Source organism: Chlorocebus sabaeus, chromosome 20 (genome assembly GCF_047675955.1).
Source record: "Chlorocebus sabaeus isolate Y175 chromosome 20, mChlSab1.0.hap1, whole genome shotgun sequence".
NCBI classification, from domain to species: domain Eukaryota; kingdom Metazoa; phylum Chordata; class Mammalia; order Primates; family Cercopithecidae; genus Chlorocebus; species Chlorocebus sabaeus.
The window spans coordinates 127,572,220-127,590,804 of NC_132923.1; the positions used below are offsets into that span (position 1 = coordinate 127,572,220).

The 18,585-nt window shown below is 51.9% G+C and overlaps 1 protein-coding gene across 1 annotated transcript in view; it reads right to left on the minus strand.

The window, feature by feature from the left end:
• Positions 1-401: 401 nt before the first annotated feature.
• The window catches only part of H6PD (hexose-6-phosphate dehydrogenase/glucose 1-dehydrogenase), a 33,680-nt gene continuing 15,496 nt past the window's right edge, over positions 402-18,585 (minus strand). Inside the window, 2 exon segments of the mRNA XM_073007857.1 lie at positions 402-8,291; positions 9,467-9,736. Of these exon segments, the coding sequence (XP_072863958.1) occupies positions 6,931-8,291; positions 9,467-9,736 (1,631 nt within the window). The 3' untranslated portion in view covers positions 402-6,930.

An 18,585-nucleotide genomic window follows, 5' to 3' on the forward strand; every position in this document is an offset into this window, starting at 1 on the left:
GGGAAGACTGGCAGGGGACAGGAGAGAAGACAAATGAAGGCATCAGGCTCCGGTGTCCTCAAAGACCCTCCCCTCCTGATATCTCCCACACAGGGGTGAGTTCCTTCCCCTCCAGTGGGCTGCGGGGAAGGTTGGGGGACTCTTCCCAGACTGCTTGGGAGTCTATGAAATGCGCTCATCCTGCCCACTGCTGTCTCTCCCATGAGGTCCGCAGACCCTCTTGCAAATGGAATGCACTGGCTTGCTCAGACACACTTATACTTGCAACAGGCATGCGGCTGTCCTCGGTTCAGGGCCCTCACTCACCCCAGCCCTCCCCTCCTCAAAGAACACACACAGCACGATGCTGGGGCCCACAAACCCCTACACCCCATCCCCCAAATAAACAATTAAAGCATGGATTTTGGCAAATCAATTTTATTGTTTAAAAAAATAAATGTTACATTTGACATAGAAAAAGGCATTTAAAAAATGTTTTTAAAAGGTTTAAAAAGGCATTTGTTCTGGCCAGGCATGGTGGCTCACGCCTGTAATCCCAGCACTTTGGGAGGCTGAGGCAGGTGGATCACCTGAGGTCAGGAGGTCGAGACCAGCCTGGCCATGGTGAAACTCCATCTCTACTAAAAATACAAAACTCTGCTGGGCATGGTGGTGTAATCCCAGTTACTCAGGAGGCTGAGGTAGGAGAATCACTTGAACCTGGGAGGCAAAGGTTGCAGTGAGCCGAGATCACACCACTGCACTGCAGCCTAGGCGTCACAGTGAGACTCCGTCTCCAAAAAAAAAAAAAAAAAAAAAAAAAAAAGCATTTGTTCTGAATGTGCCTCATCATCCCAGGCAGCTGTAAGTTTCCATTGTTTCCATAAAACCAGTGGGGTTCCCCTCTCTGAAAAAAAGCACCAACATTCTTCCCGCTTGGCAGTGGGTGGCTCTCATGCCCACGCCTCTCCACCCAAGGGAACAGTCTCTCTGCTCCTCACCTGGCAGAAGCCCAGACCCTGAGTCCCTAGCGCGGGGCAGAGCGCAGAAACATGATCTAGATGCAGCAGGCCCTGCCCCTGTCTAGTTCTCCTGCAACAGCCTCTTAGCACTGCTCCAATCTGACCTGCCCGGCTGGAATCACAGTTCTCACTCCGACACAGGTAAAGATGAGCTCCCAGGACCCAGCAGGGCCTCTGCCCCTAGGATCTGCTGCCAGCTGCCTCTTCCCGGCGGACAGAACTAGGAGGGGCAGGCTGTACCCAGCACATCTCAGAGAGATGGAGGCAAGCTGGGTTCCTGATGATTTCCAGCTAATACAGGTCCTTCCTCCTGCGTGTAGGCAACCCGTTACGCTTTATAACAGACGCCTCTAGACTTCTGTGGGGGTAAAGGACCCAAACTGACACAGGTAGTGTTTGTTCACACTTCCACTTTCAAAGCTAACTACTAGCTGTTCAAATATACTCCATACAGTTTTCAGCAACTCAAAGTGTTTACCTCTCCCACACCAAGGGAAGAAAAGATGCAGACTGCCTTTAAAGCACCTGACAGCAAGGCGAGGGTTTTAGAGATGAGCCTTGAGAATCAAAGCAGCAGCAGAAGTATAATTACCCCAGTGCTCCCCCTTCCCGTGCGTGGGTCACATCCCCAGTGCTTTGCAAACAGAAGCACTCCCAAAAATTGGCTAGAGGGAACGCTTCAGCAAAGGGATCATTTTCTCCCTGGCTTGCTGGACTCTCGGAAATGCATCTGAAAGCCCTTGCCACCCTGTCTTGTGCTGATGACAGCATGAGCCCGGCTGCACCTGGCTCAGCAACAAGCTGCGAGATCCTCAGCTTCTCTCTCACACCCCACCTCGAGCTGCTGACGGCAGCCTGGAGAGCTATGTGTGTGGCTGTTCCTGGATGACATCTGCTGTCACTAGTCTTCCCAGAACATCCGCTGCCCAGGGTTCCTGCTGTCTTCCCCAGTGGACAGATTTTGCAGGGAAGACTGAGGAAATGGGAGGGGGAGCTCTGCTCTAGAGCACAAGGCACAGAAGGTAGGGTTTTTGTTTTATAGGTAGACTGCCCAGTGCATTGCAAAAGGAAAACCAAGAACAGGGAGTGTCCAACTCATCCCCTCTGCATGAGCAAATGAAGATGGACACTGGACTGGGCCAGCTGACCCCGGGACTTGCACCTGGTCAGTGGACAAGAGATAAAAGCAGGCAGAATTATTACAGGAATCAATCTGCACTCCAGTGAGGCAGCTCCCATGACTGAGTTACAATGCTTGGAGCCCCTGAGGGCAGAGCGGCACCAGTTGGGAGGTTCGTACTGCATCATGGCTTCGGATGCCCTCGCAGGCTCTGATTCGCTGCTAGGTGCTGGTGAGTTTGGAAGAACTTCCTTCCTTCCTGTGTACAATGCAAACAGCGCCGCTTCAAGTGCCACCCACACGGGTGCAGCCTCATGGGAGAGTTGCACAGAGAGGGAATGCATTCAGTTCAGCCAGCAGAAGGCCAGGGGTAAGTGGTCCCTACTGGGCCACATGGCCTGTGACATCTGGAGGCTGCCAATCTTCGCCCTCTAGAGTCTCATATGCAGGGTGGACGGGTGCTAGGGTGTCGTCTGGTCACTGTGGCCACCTCACCCTCGTCACCACGGGCTTTTCCTGCGCTGTGCTCACTCTCACACTGAAATGCTGCCAGGCAGCTTTTTTGTTTGTTTTTGTTTGTTTTTTTAAACCAGTGGAGTAAGTTCTAAGGGAGCCCCATGTGCTTAAGATAAAAATGTAGCTGGGGAAAGCGGATGCAGAGGCTGCTTCTGTGAGGCTGCATATATCTTACACAACAAAAAGTTTTGTACCTGAAAACCAAATTCTGGGGAACAGCCCTGCAGGTTTTTGGGAAGCTTCTCCCTCCCTGTCGTGAGTTCCACCTGGGCCCTCTGGGGGAACAGGGACAGGAGAAATGCAAGCAAAGCAGACAGGGCTGGAGTAGGGAGCCTGAGCCCTGCATATTTTGGAATCAAAACCCTCAAGGAACAGTTGACCAAATGGCAGGAAGCTTTGATTACTCTGCCAATTTGGGGGCCCAAGAGTAGGGTACAGCACTGTCTGCAGAGAAACAAACAACAGGGAAATTCAATTAGAAGGGCCTATTTTAACTTGCAGTTAGCAGAAAAATGTTCCCCCAGATTTTGACCTAGCAGAAATCTAGCTTAAAGTTCCATGATTCCTTCCCCTTCCCCTCTACACATGGTAATCCTGCTTGCCCTACAGATGCTGACCAACAAGGTCTCCCAAAGGAGGGGCACTTCTGCCATTTACGGGCCCCTGAGTGCACCCGTGGGCTTCCACGCGGATGGAATCACTGGTCCCCACCAGGGAACCTGGACTGTGGTAACTGCTGCCACCATAGGACCCAAGGGCTCCCAGGCCAGGAAGAGGCAGGCGGCCTGCCTAGGAACACAGGCTGGAACCTGGAACCCTACAGACCTGGGTTCTGAGTGGGCTGCTCCCTGGGCTGCTGTCATCATTCTTTCCTTTTCTTTTTTTGAGACAGTGCCTCACTCTGTTTTCCAGGCTAGAGTGCAATAGTGTAATCACACCTTACTGTAGCCTCAGCCTCCTGGGCTCTGGTGATCCTCCCACCTCAGCCTCCCATAGTGCTGGGATTACACGCATGAGCCACCGCACCTAGCACAATTTGGTGAATTTTAAGAAGCATTTTTAAAAAATGAAAACTAAAAAATAGAGGGTATCTGAAGTCCTAAGGGTTAAGAATTTCTTTATGAAACTTGCTTGGAACACAGTTGTAAACAAATGAACTGATTTATAATGGAAGGCACGTTTCTTCCTGAAGAGCATGGTCTGAAGTTCGAAAGCCACCAGCCTAGAGGGTTCTGAGAACTTCTTCCTAACACAGGGAAAGGGGTGGGCAGGGGCAGAGGCACACGGACATCCCCAGGTTTGGACTTTTCCAACGTATTTGCGGAAGGCACTTGATTCTGGAAAGCAGACTTTTGGCATTTCGACCCTCACCCACGCTCCCACACCCACTCCGCACAGATCTGTGATACATCCAAGGCAGGACTGAGTTAGAACAGGATATCCTAGGCTCTATGGCAGTGACTATTACTCAGAAATGGTGACATCAAGGGCCAGTTTGCCCTTCATCCTTCAGGGATGAAGCAAAGCAGACAGGCCCGGAGTAGGGAGCCTGAGCCCTGCATATTTTGGAATGAAACCCCTCAAGGGAACAGTCTGGAATAGTAGGCCAAATGGTAGGAAGCTTTGATTACTCTGCTAATTTGGGGGCCCAAGAGTAGGGCTACATCCTCAAGGAGGGACCCCACCTCCTTGGGCATGTGGAGGCCCCTTTCTCTCTGGTGTTGCAACCGAAGAGGACTCGGTTCCTGAGGAACAGATGGGAGAGTGCTGGGGCCAGGCACCCGGGTAGAGAGGAAGGGAATGAAAAGAAATCCGGCACAGGAGCTGCACAGGCAGCGGGGCAGTCAGGCGGCGACAGTACGGTGCAAGGGCTCCCCCACGCGGCCAGCTGTGGAACTTCCACCGCGACCCCCAGTTCTCTCCTGAGCCTGCCCATCACGGGTAGCAGCTCCGATGTGGGCGCCAGGAGGATGGCTTCCTGGCTCTGGGCACTGTGGTTCTGTCCTAAGAGGGGCGCTCTCTGGGTATAAAAATAGATGTTCTAGCTGGGTGTAGTGGCTCACGCCTATAATCCCAGAACTTTGGGAGGCTGAGGTGGGTAGACTCCCTGAGTTCAGGAGTTCGAGACCAGCCTGGGCAACATGGTGAAACCTTGTCTCTACTAAAATACAAAAATTAGGCAGGCGTGGTGGCCGGCGCCTATAGCACCAGCTACTCGGGAGGCTGAGGCACGAGAATTGCTTGAACCCGGGAGGCGGAGGTTGTAGTGAGCCAAGATCTCGCCACTGTGCTCCAGCCTGGGCGACAGAGAGAGACCGTCTAAAAAAAACAAAAAGAAAAAAAAAAAAAAGGCTTGGGTTGTTGGCGGCCAGAGTAAGTAGTCTGAACAAGAGCCCCAGCTTGGGAACCATGTCTCAGACTGGTATTGAAAATGAAAGCCAGGATTCCTTTAAATCCATAGCCTTCAAGTATAAACAGTCCAGAGGAGAGAAACTGACTTCGCCATGCTCCCTCACCCATGAAAGCCCTCTCTGAAAATGCGGTAGAAATTTTCTATCTGCCTGATCCAGAGAGCAAGTGTAAGGTGGGGGAGAAGCCAGACAGAAAAATCGACCTTAACCAAGAGTTCTATCGCCCAGCCTTGAGTTGTGGGATGTTGAACAAACAAAATTACATGTGTCCTGGGAATTTTGCTTTGTGTTGTTTTTTAAAAGAAATGTCAGAGCCCTCCTTGGGGGTTTCAGAAAAGCAGGTATGGCTGGCCCATGGCTCTCAAGATCACAGTCCCCAACCTATGCGCACCGAGAAGATACCCAATCACTTCCCCAGTCTCAGGCAGAGAGTTAGTGGTGAAGTGAGAGGTGGCAGGAGAGACCGGCACACAGGAAGTCACGGGGGGGTCACCAAGGGGCAGGGAGAGAAGGCCTGGCTGCAGCCCTGTCACCCGCCAAGTGAGTCCCTGAAAAGGCTGTGGGCAGCCCCCTGCCAGAGAGGCCTGGCTCCTGTCTGGTGGGAGCAGAGCCACCTGGATGGCCCAGTGTCACTTGATGCTGCATCTCTCTCCCGGCTAATGAGCTGTCACCTCTGTGGGTGATTTAACTGGATCTTTCCTGGTAAAACAAGAGGGGCTCCTGAGAGCAGAAACACCTACCTGGGAGTCCGCCGAGATTGAAATGACCCTCTTAAATTGGGGCTCCCCGGAATGGCCTGATTATCTGCACCCAGTGTGTTTCATGGAGGAAGGCTAGCAGGACAGAGGAGCCGCGGAGGGCAGGGGTCCTCCCTGAGGAAGCTGGGGGAATGAGACCTCACCTCCCCACGCAGAGCAGGTCATGGACTGAGAAAGGCAGCTCCGAACAGCACTGAGATTTCTGGGGCTGGGCGCAGCAGCTCACACCTGTAATCCCAGCACCCTGGGAGGCTGAGATGGGAGGATCGCTTGAGCCCAGGAGTTTGAGACCAGCCTGGGCAACAGAGCAAGAGCTCATCTCTGCAAATATTTTTTTTAATTAAAAAAAAAAAAAAATTCTGGAACCCTTTTCACAGCCTAGTCTTTGCTGCTGTATTCGTGTTACCAGCCCTCATTCTCTATAAATGGAGTCTGAGAAACAGCAAAGACACAGGGAGGAGCCTGGCATTCCTACCGCATAGCCAGGATGGAGGAGAAAGGGATGGCAAGTGGGAGCAGGTGGAGGCAGTGAAGAGGAGGGCCAGAGGCTAGATGTGCAGGGGTTCTAGAAGAACAGGCAGCTGGGGAAGGAGAGGCTTGACCCCCTCAGGGTCTCAAGACAGTCCCCAGTGCCCCTGCTTTGCACAGGGTAATGTACTCCCCTGGGCGCCTCTGCACCCTTCTGTCTACCAATCATGCTCTGAATGTTCCCCGGGAGCCAGTTCAAGGATCACCTCCCCCAGGAAACCTTCCCTGATTAACCTCAGCCCACCACGTCTCCTCTTGTGAACACCGGAGTTTGGCCGCTATCCCGTGTTGTGCTGGTTGATGTGGATGTGTAACTGGCTAGAGGTCTTTTCTTAAGGCTTCTCTTCTGGCCCGGATTTGAAGCTTCTCATGAGCAGATTCCATTTCTTCCTTGTTTCTGCATCTACCCACCACTAAACAGAGCTGCCTGTCAAAGGCATCGGGACAAGGCCTTGTCCTGTCCTCTGCGGCCTGACTGTGGGGCAGCAGGTTCTGGAGAGCCAGGGCACACTGGGCAGGTGGTGGAGCCAAGAAGGGAGGGAAGACACGGGTGAAGGAAAGCACAGGAGCAGAGTGGGCAAGGGGCACAGGCGCCCTCATGCCAGGAAGGCATCGTAGTCCATGTACCACACCAGTTGGCCAGAGTGCGGCAGGACACCCGAGATGGGCCACTTCTTGGGCTCATAGCCCACCCGGCTCACCAGCGCGGTGATCTCACGCTTCATCCTGCCCATGACTAGGACTGCCACCTTCTTGGCGCGGTTGATGAGAGGCAGGCTAAGGCTCATGCGGCGGTGTGGCTGGGAGGGGCTCGTGGTCAGCACGACCAGCTGCTCGCCGTCCAGGCCAGTGGGCGACTGTGGGAAGAGGGAGGCTGTGTGCCCGTCGGCACCCATGCCCAGCAGCACCAGGTCGAAGCTGCTGTTGGCCACCAGGGCGGAGATCTCCCTGGCGTAGATCTGGGCGCCCTGGTCCTCCTCGGCGCAGAGCCGCTGCTGCAGGTGCACGGGCATGGGGTGGATGTTGTAGTAGGGGACCCGCACGTGCTGCAGCAGGTGGGCCTGCAGGCCCTGGAAGTTGGACTCCGGGTCCGAGAGCGGGACGCAGCGCTCGTCAACCAGCCACAGGTGCGTGTGGGCCCAGGGGAAGCCGTAGTGCGCCATGGCCAGCTGCTGGAACAGGGCCACGGGGCTCGAGCCCCCTGACAGCGCCAGGTGGAACTGGCCAAAGCGCCGCACGGCCCGCACAGCAGTGGCCTCAATGTCATTAGCCAGCTTAGAGATCAGCTCCTCGGACCAGGCAGAGACCAGCGGGCTCTCTCGGTACTTGGCCCTGAGGACCTGGAAGTCACTGGGCATTGGGGCCGGCCCTGGCCCTGGCACTAGCTGCTCCGGCTGCTGCTGGGAAAAGAACAACCGGCCGCTACTGAACTCAAAGTCCAACAGACGGCCGTTCTCAGCTCCTCCAGGGTAGAGGCGTGGGGTCTTATGGGCCAGGCTCTCCAGCAGAGGGGTCCAGAAGCCCCAGGAGGCCAGCAAGTTCTCTGTGGTGATGAAGGAATCCTTCCGGCCATGGAAGATATGGGATAAGAGGACAGAGTGGGCGTCCCGCTCCTGCACGGGGCTGTAGGCGTAGTAATCGGACAGAGGGCTGCCGAAAAGGCGGAGCCCAGGTGGGCCCTCCATTTCCTTCCAGCTGGAGGGCAGGGAGGGCCTGAACAGGTTCCTGCTGACCAGCACGGCGGGGCTGCCCAGGTCGCCGTGGCCGATGTGGAAGATGAGCTGCCGAGGCAGGCACTGGCTCTGTGATGCAGCCCAGTGCTTTTCGCTCTGCACGCAGCAGGCCTGGTTCTTGAACAAGATCCGAGCGTAGCCCACTCTCTCGTCCAAGGCTTTGCCAGACATCAAGATGAAAGGCACGCCCTCCCAGCGAAGATTGTCGACGTGCACGAGAACGGCTGGGGCGAGGGAACAGCAGAGGGTGACTCTCTGGCACAGACCAGGACTCTCCGGCCAGCCCTCTCCTCTCCTCGCTGGGCCCTCTGGGCGTCCCCCTGCCTCAGGGAAGCCCCTCACCTTGCCATGCTCACCCCTCACCTGGCATCTCTTCCATGACCTTCTCTTCCCAGTCCATGCTTGAAAACCGGCCTCTGGGGCTATCTCTACGGCTTTGACACCTGCCTTCCTTGAGGCCCCTCTTAGAGTTATGGTCCGCCAGCAAAGGAGAACCGGGCTGAGAACATCCAACCTGGAGACTCTAAAGGACGCCCCACAGTGGGGGCAAGTGGGGTGGGGGACCCTGACTCTTAGGTGTCTGAGGGGGCGGGGGTCCTACAGAGAAACGTGCTCCCCTCCTGTTTGTGAAGCATTCAGGATGCACCCGACGCAGGGTCAGAGGTGCGGGGTGGGGAGACAGGCACCCCAGCAGAGGCCCGTGGGTGGAGTGTTGGCGAGGAGGGGCAAGGCCTGGTGGCAAGAGCCAGGGGCTGACACTATTCCATGCCCAAGTTCCAAGCCTGGTTCATTTTGACGACTTCACCGAGTCTTATGTTTCCTTGCCTATAAAACGGGGCTGATGGCCCCTGCCTCGTGGTTGGTGCGTGAGGCTTGTATGAGAGGCATCTATAAAGCACCTGGCACACGGCGCATGCTCAACAGGCAGCTGTGGCTCTCACTGCCTGGCTGCTACCTGGTGAGGAGCCAGCCCCTCCCAGAAAGCCCTGGGCCTCTGGAACTGCCCAGAGGACAGCCCTGGCATGGCACTTGGCCGCTGTGTCTCTAGCTGCGGCCAGGCAAAAGGCATGCGGCCTCACTCAGGAGGCCCTATGAGGCAGGAACCAGGTCTGTCTGAGCCTCACACGACAAACCCTTGGGAGGCATCTGGGACTGAACTGGGGCTGACGTGAGGCCACAGCCATCGGGATGTCCTTTGCGCGGAGAGCACCACCAGCTGGCCTGCCGCTTCAGGCTGGTAGGAGGCCAGGGAGACAGGGGAATGCCATCCTTGCCTCCAAGCACCCTGGGGGAAATCCCACCTCAAGTCCCCTCCACCCCACCCAAGGGCATCTGCTTTGGAAAGCTGCCCCCGGCGAAGTGGGCAGCCCAGTGCCCCATGCCCGGCCCCAGGGCCCACCTGCGAAAGTCGGCGTCAGGCTGTGGAAGCTGTCTGGCTTCTGCAGCTCTCTGCGCACCTGCTCACTGTAAGACTGGTACTGGCCCACGACGGCACTGCCCCTCTGCAGGCCCCGCAGCGCCTGGAAGACCTGAAGCTTGTGCTGCAGCACAGCCTCCGCACTGCTGACATTGAGGGGCAGCTCCATGGCCACAAGGGTGAGGACCTCCGTCAGATGATTCTGGAGGACGTCGCGAATGACACCATACTCCTCATAGAAGCTGGTGCGGCCTGGTGGAGGGAGGTGGAGAAGTGGGGAGGACATAAAGAGAGGCCAGAGCATCAGATTTCCCCAAGGTGCACCAAAACCCCAGCCCGCACATTTGTCCTGCATCCTCTTCCCCCAGTCCACAGGGCCTATAAAAGGGTGCACACCAAAACCAACCTCACCACGAGAAGGGACGGAGGAAGTCTGGGAGCCACCTCTGTCAATGAGAACTATTGTAAGAGAAGGTGACAAATCCGTGAGCCTCTCCAGAAATCCACATGAAAAAAGTTCTATTCCCAGCAAAGGACAGATTGCCTCTGCAGATATGGCCAGCCCCTCACCCTGCCCTGCCTGGCCACTGCCAGCAGGAGGCTCAGCACTGTGGCGGCTATGGCACCACGGCGGGGGCTGCGGCACCAGAGTATGACTGCCACTTACTAGTGTGTGATCTTGGGCAAGTTACTTGACTTTTGTTCCTGCGTCCTGCCCTTGGATGAGGCTAACAAATGCCACCTCACTACTGGACGCACACCTGTGCCAGGCAATGTGCAGGGGAGTGGGAGGGAGGGAATGTGGGAAGAGAAAAGGAAGTAAACAAAATTAGAGCAGTTGTGACAGCAGGTAATGAAAAGGCCCCTCCGAGACCTAAAGAGCCAGCCTCGCAAAAACCCAGGGAGAAAGCATCTCAGATGCAGGGACCCTCAGGTGCCAAACCCTGAGGCAGGAAGGAACTTGGTGTGCTGGGCCCAGATGGAGGTGAGGAAAGAGTGGGGACAGTGGTGAGGCTGGAGAAGAGTTCAGGGGTCTTGCAGGACAAGGTGAAGAGGCTGGACTTTCTTCTAAGCTCAGTTGTAGGGAGGACACTGGAGGGTTTGAGGCAGGAGAAGATGAGACCTGACCTATACTGGAGATCGACCCCTGGCCTTAGGGGGAGAATGGGTGCAGGTGCAGGCAAGGCAAGGAAGAGGCTGCAGAGCTGCCCAGCAGAGACGACCGGGCCCGGACTAGTGGGCAGTACAGGAGCTGGAGGGGAGGGAGAGGCACCTCAGAGTCAGGATTGACTGGACCTGCTGACAGATGGGGTGGGTGTGAGCAAAATGGAGGCCCCAAAGATGAGCCCTGGAAGTGGGGCCTGAGTGGAGGGACGGGCAGTGGAGGCGCTCACAGACATGGGGAGGTGGGAGCAGAGGGGTTTGGTGGAGGGTTTAGGTGTGTTTAGGCTGAAGACTCCTAGGCGCAGATGTCCAGTTGTCAGGTGCACGGGGTAACTGTGAGAATAAAAGGGAAGGACACCTGGAGAACACGGAGCAGCACGCCCAGCGTAACAACAGCAACATAACACCACCAGTGGAACAACATAACACCAGCATAACAGCAGTGCAGCAACACCAGCGTAACTACAACAAAACAACACCGACGTAACAACAGCAATGTAACACCACCAGTGTAACAACATACCACCACCAGTATAACAGCAGTGCAGCAACACCAGCATAACAACAACATAACACCAACACAACAGCAGTAACATAACACCGGCGTAACAACATAACACCAACATAACAGCAGTAACATAACACCGGCATAACAACATAACACCAACATAACAGCAGTAACATAACACTGGCGTAACAACAACATAACACCAGACTAACAACAGCAACGTAACAACACCAGTGTAACAACATGACACCAGCACAACAACAACAACACAACACCGGCATAGCAACAACATACCACCGTAACAACAGCAACATAACAACACTGGTGTAACAACAATGTAACACCGGTGTAACAACAACATAACACCAGTGTAACAACAACATCACAACACTGGCCTAACAACAGCAACATAACACCACCGGCATAACAGCAATGTAACACTGGCATAACAACATAACACTGGTACGACAATGACATAACACCAGCGTAACAACAACATAACACCGGCATAACATTAGCAACACAACACTGGCGTAACAACAACATAACAACCCTGGCATAACAATACCGGTATAACAATGTAACAACATGGGCATAACAGCAATGGAACAACACTGGCGTAACAACACCAACATAACAACACCGGTGTAACAACAGCAACGTCACACCAGCGTTAACAATACTGATGTACCACCACCACCACAACACTGGCATAACAACACTGGCATAACAACACTGGTGTAACAATAGCAACATAACAACAGTGGTGTAACACCAACATACCACCACCACAACACCATCAACGCTGACAACAGCCGCAGCCCGCACTGGGCCCGCGCCGCTCCTCCCCATACTCACAAAGACCCTGCACACAGGCACCATGATCACTCCTGCTCCACGAGGGAGGAAGGAGACAGGTGACCAGGCTGGCGGGACAGAAGCAGGCACTGCTTAACCGCGAGCTCCACTCCACTCCCTCCTCCGAGGCTCAACCCCAGTGAGCACTGATTATCAGTGACCCAAATACACAGGACAGGCCCAGAGCTCAGGGTTCCAACGCATACCACCTCGCAGGAGAACTCCAATGCCCAAGTCTCCTCACAACCTCACCTCCAGAGACAGCCTGGCCTCATGACACGAGGAGCCATCGTTTCTCAAAGGCTTCTGCATGCAGGACCCCTAACCTGGGATTTGTTTGTTCACCCAGCAAACTCCCACTCATCCTTAAGGGCTCGGCTTCTAGGAGCTTTGGCCTACCCCTTCTGAGGGGCCCTGTTTCTCCTGGCCCAGCTGACTGTAATTCAGGCCTGTTTCTCTTTCTTCCCTTCTACAAGGGAGGCTCCATCTGAGTGGTATCTGCCCTCTGCTGCATTCCCAGCCCCTAACACAGCACTACGTTCAGAGAGTGGACAGCAGAGAAAATGAAGATCCACACGTCATCACGGACAAACCTCCAAAACCTAATGTGGTGAGAAAGCAACATGATTACTTTGATAAAATAAAAATTAATTTGAAAATAGGATATAGGCCAGGCGGAGTGGCTCATGCTGGTTATCCCAGCGCTTTGGGAGGCCAAGGCCGGAGGATCACTTGAGCCCAGAGTCCAGGAGTTCAAGACCATCTTGGGCAACAAAGTGAGACCCTGTTTCTACAAAAAATAATAAAAAAAAAAGTTAACCAAGTGTGGTCCCAACTATTTGGGAGGCTGTGGTGGGAGGATTGCTTGAGCCCAGTAGGTCAAGGCTGCAGTGAGCTGTGATCGCGCCACTACACTCCATCTGGACAACACAGAGTGAGACTCTGTCTCAAAAAAAAAAAAAAAAGAAAGAAAAAGAAAACAGGATATAAAGTGACCAAAACAAACAGAACTTCAATCAATGAAAAATGTAATTGGAAATTAGAAATTCAGTAGATGGGCCTTACAGATGAGAAACAGCTGTACCGAGTCAGCTAGCAGAAGACAGAGCTGAAACAATTCTCCCAAATGCTGGACACAGAGACAAAAGGATCCATGCTTGGACACATACAGGATGACTCTTGTTCAAAATTAAACAACAGGTTGTTTAGGGAACGAGGCGTGCATGGAAACATAAGGAGAAGTGAGGGGATAATCTATCCGCAACTCGGAAGCGTGAGATGAGGAAATAGGTCAGAATGTGGGGAGGGACACGCAGGAGAATCAAATTCTTTTTTAAAAACGGTGGTAGGTGGATTGGTGTTTGTTATACCATAGTTCTATATCTCTTCCATGCATTCTGTAAACTTCAATTTTACCTAGGACCTAGTTAACATTTAATTCAAACAGACAAAAAGCAGCGGATTCTAAGTTCAGGCCTGCTGAGCCCAGCATGCTCCCTGCCAGCAGCCACTCTGGGTCCACGGCACCAATCCTGAGCACCTGCCCTGACCGGGTTGCTGGTGTGCACTCTCGGGTCAACTAGACAGCAAGCATGCCCAGGTCACGGCTGGGGGAACAACCTGCCCTGAAGCCAGCCCGATATGCCATTCCTGACAGCAACACCAGTGTTGGGGGCAAGAAATGAAGCCGGCAGCCACTCGTAGGAAGGCACCCTGTCCCCGGCCATAGCAACCAGAAGCTAGAGGGTGCAGCTCTGTCCAGGGATACTAAACCCTGAAATGAACAGGAAGTCCAGCCCAACTGTGCCAACCAAAATGCCAAGAGTGGTCCCCACTGGGAAAACAATGGCTGAGGTCCCCCAGCTCTGTAATGTTATGGCCTTCAAAGTTCTTGTGCTGTTGTTGAGAAGACATCCAGAAAAAGAGAATACTGATGACAGCAATGTCTGTGGATCAGTCCATTTATCCTCAGAATAACAACCTATAAGGAGGCCCTTCTATTTCCCCTATTTTAAAATATAAGGAACCTGAAGTTCAGAGAGTTGATAACTTACCCAAGGTCACACACAGCTGGTGAAGAGGTAAAAATGAGATTCAAACCCAGGCAGTTGGCCCCAGAGCCTGCAAAACATTTCCCTTTTAATTACCTACTACTCAACCCTACAACAGAATGGTGTGAAGTTAAGTGGCGTGGGCACCACTGGCCTTTAGAAACAGAGCACAATGAAGAAGCCGGCTGAGCTTCTGGAAGGAAGGGTCTCGGGCAAACATCAGAGATTCCAATGCCTACCGGAGCCAGCAAAAGCAAAGAGGATGGAATAAGGCTGGTGTCTCTCAGAGGGACAGTTAAGTACCTCAGCTGCATTCAGGTGGTGCCTCACAGGAGTGTGGGCCCAGGGTGACCAAACCTTCCAATTCTCCTTTTCGGGAGAATGTAAAAAGACAATTCTTCCCTTCCCCTGCAATAGTAGAACAGGAAAATTAGGAACATCTTATATTTGAAAGGGACCTAAGGCCTGGCACAGTGGCTTATGCCTGTAATCCCAGCATTTTGGGAGGCTGAGTCAGCCAGATCTCCTGAGTCCAGGAGTTCAAGACCAGCCTAGGCAACATGGCAAAACCCCATCTCTACAAAAAATACAAAAATTAGCCGGGCATGGTGGTATACATCTGTGGTCCCAGCTACTTGGGAGGCTGAGGTGTAAGGATCACTTAAGCCTAGGAGGTCGAGGCTGCAGTGAGCTATGATTGCACCACTGCACTCCAGCCAGGGCAACAGATCAAGACCCTGTCTCTAAAAATAAAAAATAAAAAATAAATAAATAAGAGTTCTTGGCCTCAAACAGTTAAACAGAGTCATGATCCAGCAACCCCACTCCTGGGTTTATACTCAAGGGAAATAAAAATGCAGGTCCACACAAAAGCTGGAGCATGAATGCTCATTGCAGCATTATTCATAATTGCCAAAAAGTAGAGACAACCCAAATGTCCACCAACTGGTGACTGGATAAATTATGGTATACCTATACAACAAGATAATATTCAGCAGTAGAAAGGAATAAAGTGTTGGTACCTGCTAGAACACGGGTGAACTCTGAACACAGGATGCTAAGTGATAGAAACCACACACCATATGATCCTATATGTACAAAATATCCAGAACAGGCAACCCCACAGAGAGAATGCAGTTCCGTGGTTGCCAGGAGCTGGGGGGAGGGGGAAGTTAGGGGATGACAACTAAGGGGTACAGGGTTTCCTTTCCCGTGATGAACATGTTCTAAAATTGATTGTGGTACTGACACACAACCCTGTGAATACACTAAAGCCCACTGGCCTGTCCACCTTAACTGAGTAAAGTGTAGCAGGATTTGTGAGTTATGGCTCAATAAAACTTTTTAAAAAAGGTTTTAGAACAGGGAAGCAAAACCACGAAAGAGGTACTTAAGGCAGATGAAGCTGTCTGCGACCCACAAGAGGAACAGGATGGGACTGGTGGTAGTGAAATCAACGAGGCAGCCTTTGCTGCAATCAAAGGAAGTAACAAAGGTAGGAGGGAGCAAAGTCACAGTGAACTGCAAAGAAGTTATTATAGATGAATACAAACTACTTGGTGGCTGGCTGGATCTGTGAACGGTGGTGCACAGCTGTGATCTGGAGTGTGGTCTCTGGAGTCAGGCTGCTCCAGTATTTTATTTTATTTTATATATTTATTTTATTTTATTTTATTTTATTTTATTTTATTTTATTTGAGATGGAGCCTCCCTCTGTTACCCAGGTTGGAGTGCAGTGGCGCGATCTTGGCTCACTGCAACCTTCGCCTCCCGGGTTCAAGCATTCTCCTGCCTCAGCCTCCCGAGTAGCTGGGATTATAGGTACATGCTACCACACCTGGCTAATTTTTGTATTTTTAGTGGAGATGGGGTTTCACCATGTTGGCCAGGCCGGTCCGGAACTCCTGACCTCAAGTGATCCACCTGTCTCGGCCTCCCAAAGTGCTGGGATTACAGGTGTGAGCCACCATGCCCAGTTGGCCCTGGTTTAAATATGGGCTCTACCATCTTTCAGGCCTGTGATCTCCAGTAACTGACATCACCTCACGTGTGAACAAGCAACAATCCCCGCACCTCCCTTGCAGGGCTTCTGGGGGCCTTCAGGAGTGAATATCCATACAGGGCTTCGAACAGTGGGTAGCACATAGGAAACACTGATAAATATGGGTTGGAATTTTTCTTATGACAGATGCTGTAAGAGAAGGGCTACCGGCCTGGTCACTCAGAGAGCACTGTTCCCATTTGAAATAAAGAGGTTAGAAAAAGCAGTTGGTGTTTCATGAGAAAAATGCAGTGGTGGTTTTCATTCTAAATCTGCTGAATCTGAAGTGATGGTGCAGCTCCCCGTGGAGCTCTCTAAAAGGCGGCTGGAGGCATAAACTAGGGCCTGGGGAGACAACAGACACTGGAGAGAAACTGGATTTCATCAAACCTGAAATGCCATCAGTGGTGGAGGCATCGCTGTTTTATAACCCCTAAGAAAGAAAAGGGTTTCCAGTTCCACTGTGTCACCCCATTAAGGATAAACCCAACTTCAGAGATGTCCAAATATGAAAAATATGTGTCTTTTGATCAATGAATTACAGATTTATATGTCAACAACATAGTTAAAGCTTTAAAAACAGATGAATTTTTGATGAAGGGAACACAACAGAGTCCCTAAAAGCCCTGTTATCTGCTTACTATTCATTAATGTAGCAAATCCCTAAGCGGCCCCTTTCCTATTTTTATCCTCTCTCAATTCTCAGAAAGAATGCATTCCACGGGTTTACTACCTGCTGGGTAAAAGAGAGCTTCCTTTATTCCTTAATTTCAAGCTTCAGGGGGTGCGCCTGTGTTTAACACGGCCTGTAGATTTATGGACTTTGCTCCTCTCCTGGTTGGCTCTGTCTTTTCAGAGTTTAATGCAGTGACCGGGACCGTGGCCTGGCACCTCCCCGGGAAGAGGCCATGCGGCTGAGTGCAAGGACAGGAGGTGAGGGGCTGGCCCTCCTGCTGATGCTGATCTTTTCTAGTTACTGCCAGTTATTGTGGACTGATTTCTCCTAAAAATGATCTATATTGGCTCCTAGTATCTTTTCCTGGGTTGAAAGTTGAGGGTTGAAACCCATCAGTATATGAAAAGGATAGAGAAAAGCATAACCAGGGTGGACATTGGGAAGAAAGACCCCCTGTAAACTTGGCTCCTGCCTGTGCACATCCAGAGCCCGTCCAAGGTCAGAGGATGACAAAGCAGGGGGGCCATGACTGCGCCCGCCGGCTCTGCTGCTCAGTCTCGTAACAGAGAGCAACAGCTAGAAAGCACTTCTTCCCCTTGGCCCAGTCGTTCCACTGCAGAAGCATATACTTACAGGGAAGATGTTTCTTTAAAATGCTCATAAATGTTCTCGAATTAGATAGTAGTTGCATAACTTTGTAAATACACTGAAAACCACTTAATTTTATAATTAAAAAGCGTAAATTTTGTGGTATGTGCATTTGTATCTCAATTTTTTAAAAAGCTCATAAAGTAATATCTAAGATAGAAGCCAGGGGAGGCGGGGCACTCCTGTAGTCTCAGCTACTTGGGAGGTTAAAGCAAGAGAGGATCACTCGAGACCAGGCGTTCAAGAGCAGCCTGGGCAACATAACAAGACTCCATCTCTAAGATTATAATAAAATGGCAAAACACCAGAAACAACCAAAATGCTTAATAAAAGATTTTATAACACATATTCTGTGGTATGAACAGAACTGAACAGAAATACAAGTATTAAAAGGTATATATTGTGCAGACTGCTAATACATAGAGATTTAAATACATATACAACTGTGTATGTATATGTGAGAGAGAAATATGACATAAAGAATGGACCTCAAAGAGTATGATAGATCAATTTACAGGATTTATATAATAATCCAATATAAGTCACGTGGAACTCAGACACACTGCCGCTGCCTCTCCTTGCAAACTTGGAAGAAGAACAACACTTCCATTTGTAACGTATTTCCGTGTGCATTATCTGATTTAATTCTTAAAACTACCCGAGAGAGAGGTACCAGGGCTATCAGCATTGTACAGAGGTGTGCTGAAGGTCACAGCCTTCAGAACCCGGACCAGAAACCCCCTCCTCATCGCTTCCACATTGTGGGAAATCCAAGTTTCCCCAACAAAAATAGATTAAAAAAAAAAAAAAAAAAGACAAACAACTAAGAGCCAGCTGCAATCCCTATCAACACCGTCTGGGATTACTAAAAATAAAAAGAGGTGAGGGCCAAGGAGAGCGCGGTGTGCTGGCTGGTGCTCTCTCTGGACAGGAGATCCAGCAGCTGCCCCGGGCTCACCTCGCAGACAGCTCTGCAGATGGGGCGAGAAGCGGAACTGGCCCTGCTGAGCGAGCTCCTGGCCCCTTCTGGCACACCAGGATGGAAGGCGGGACAGCTGGTGTGTGCCTGGAAGGACCCTGGCTGCCCTGGTCCCTCAGTGAGAGGCACTGAAAGGTCACTCCAGCCCTCAGAGGTGGGGCAAGCATCAGGCTCCT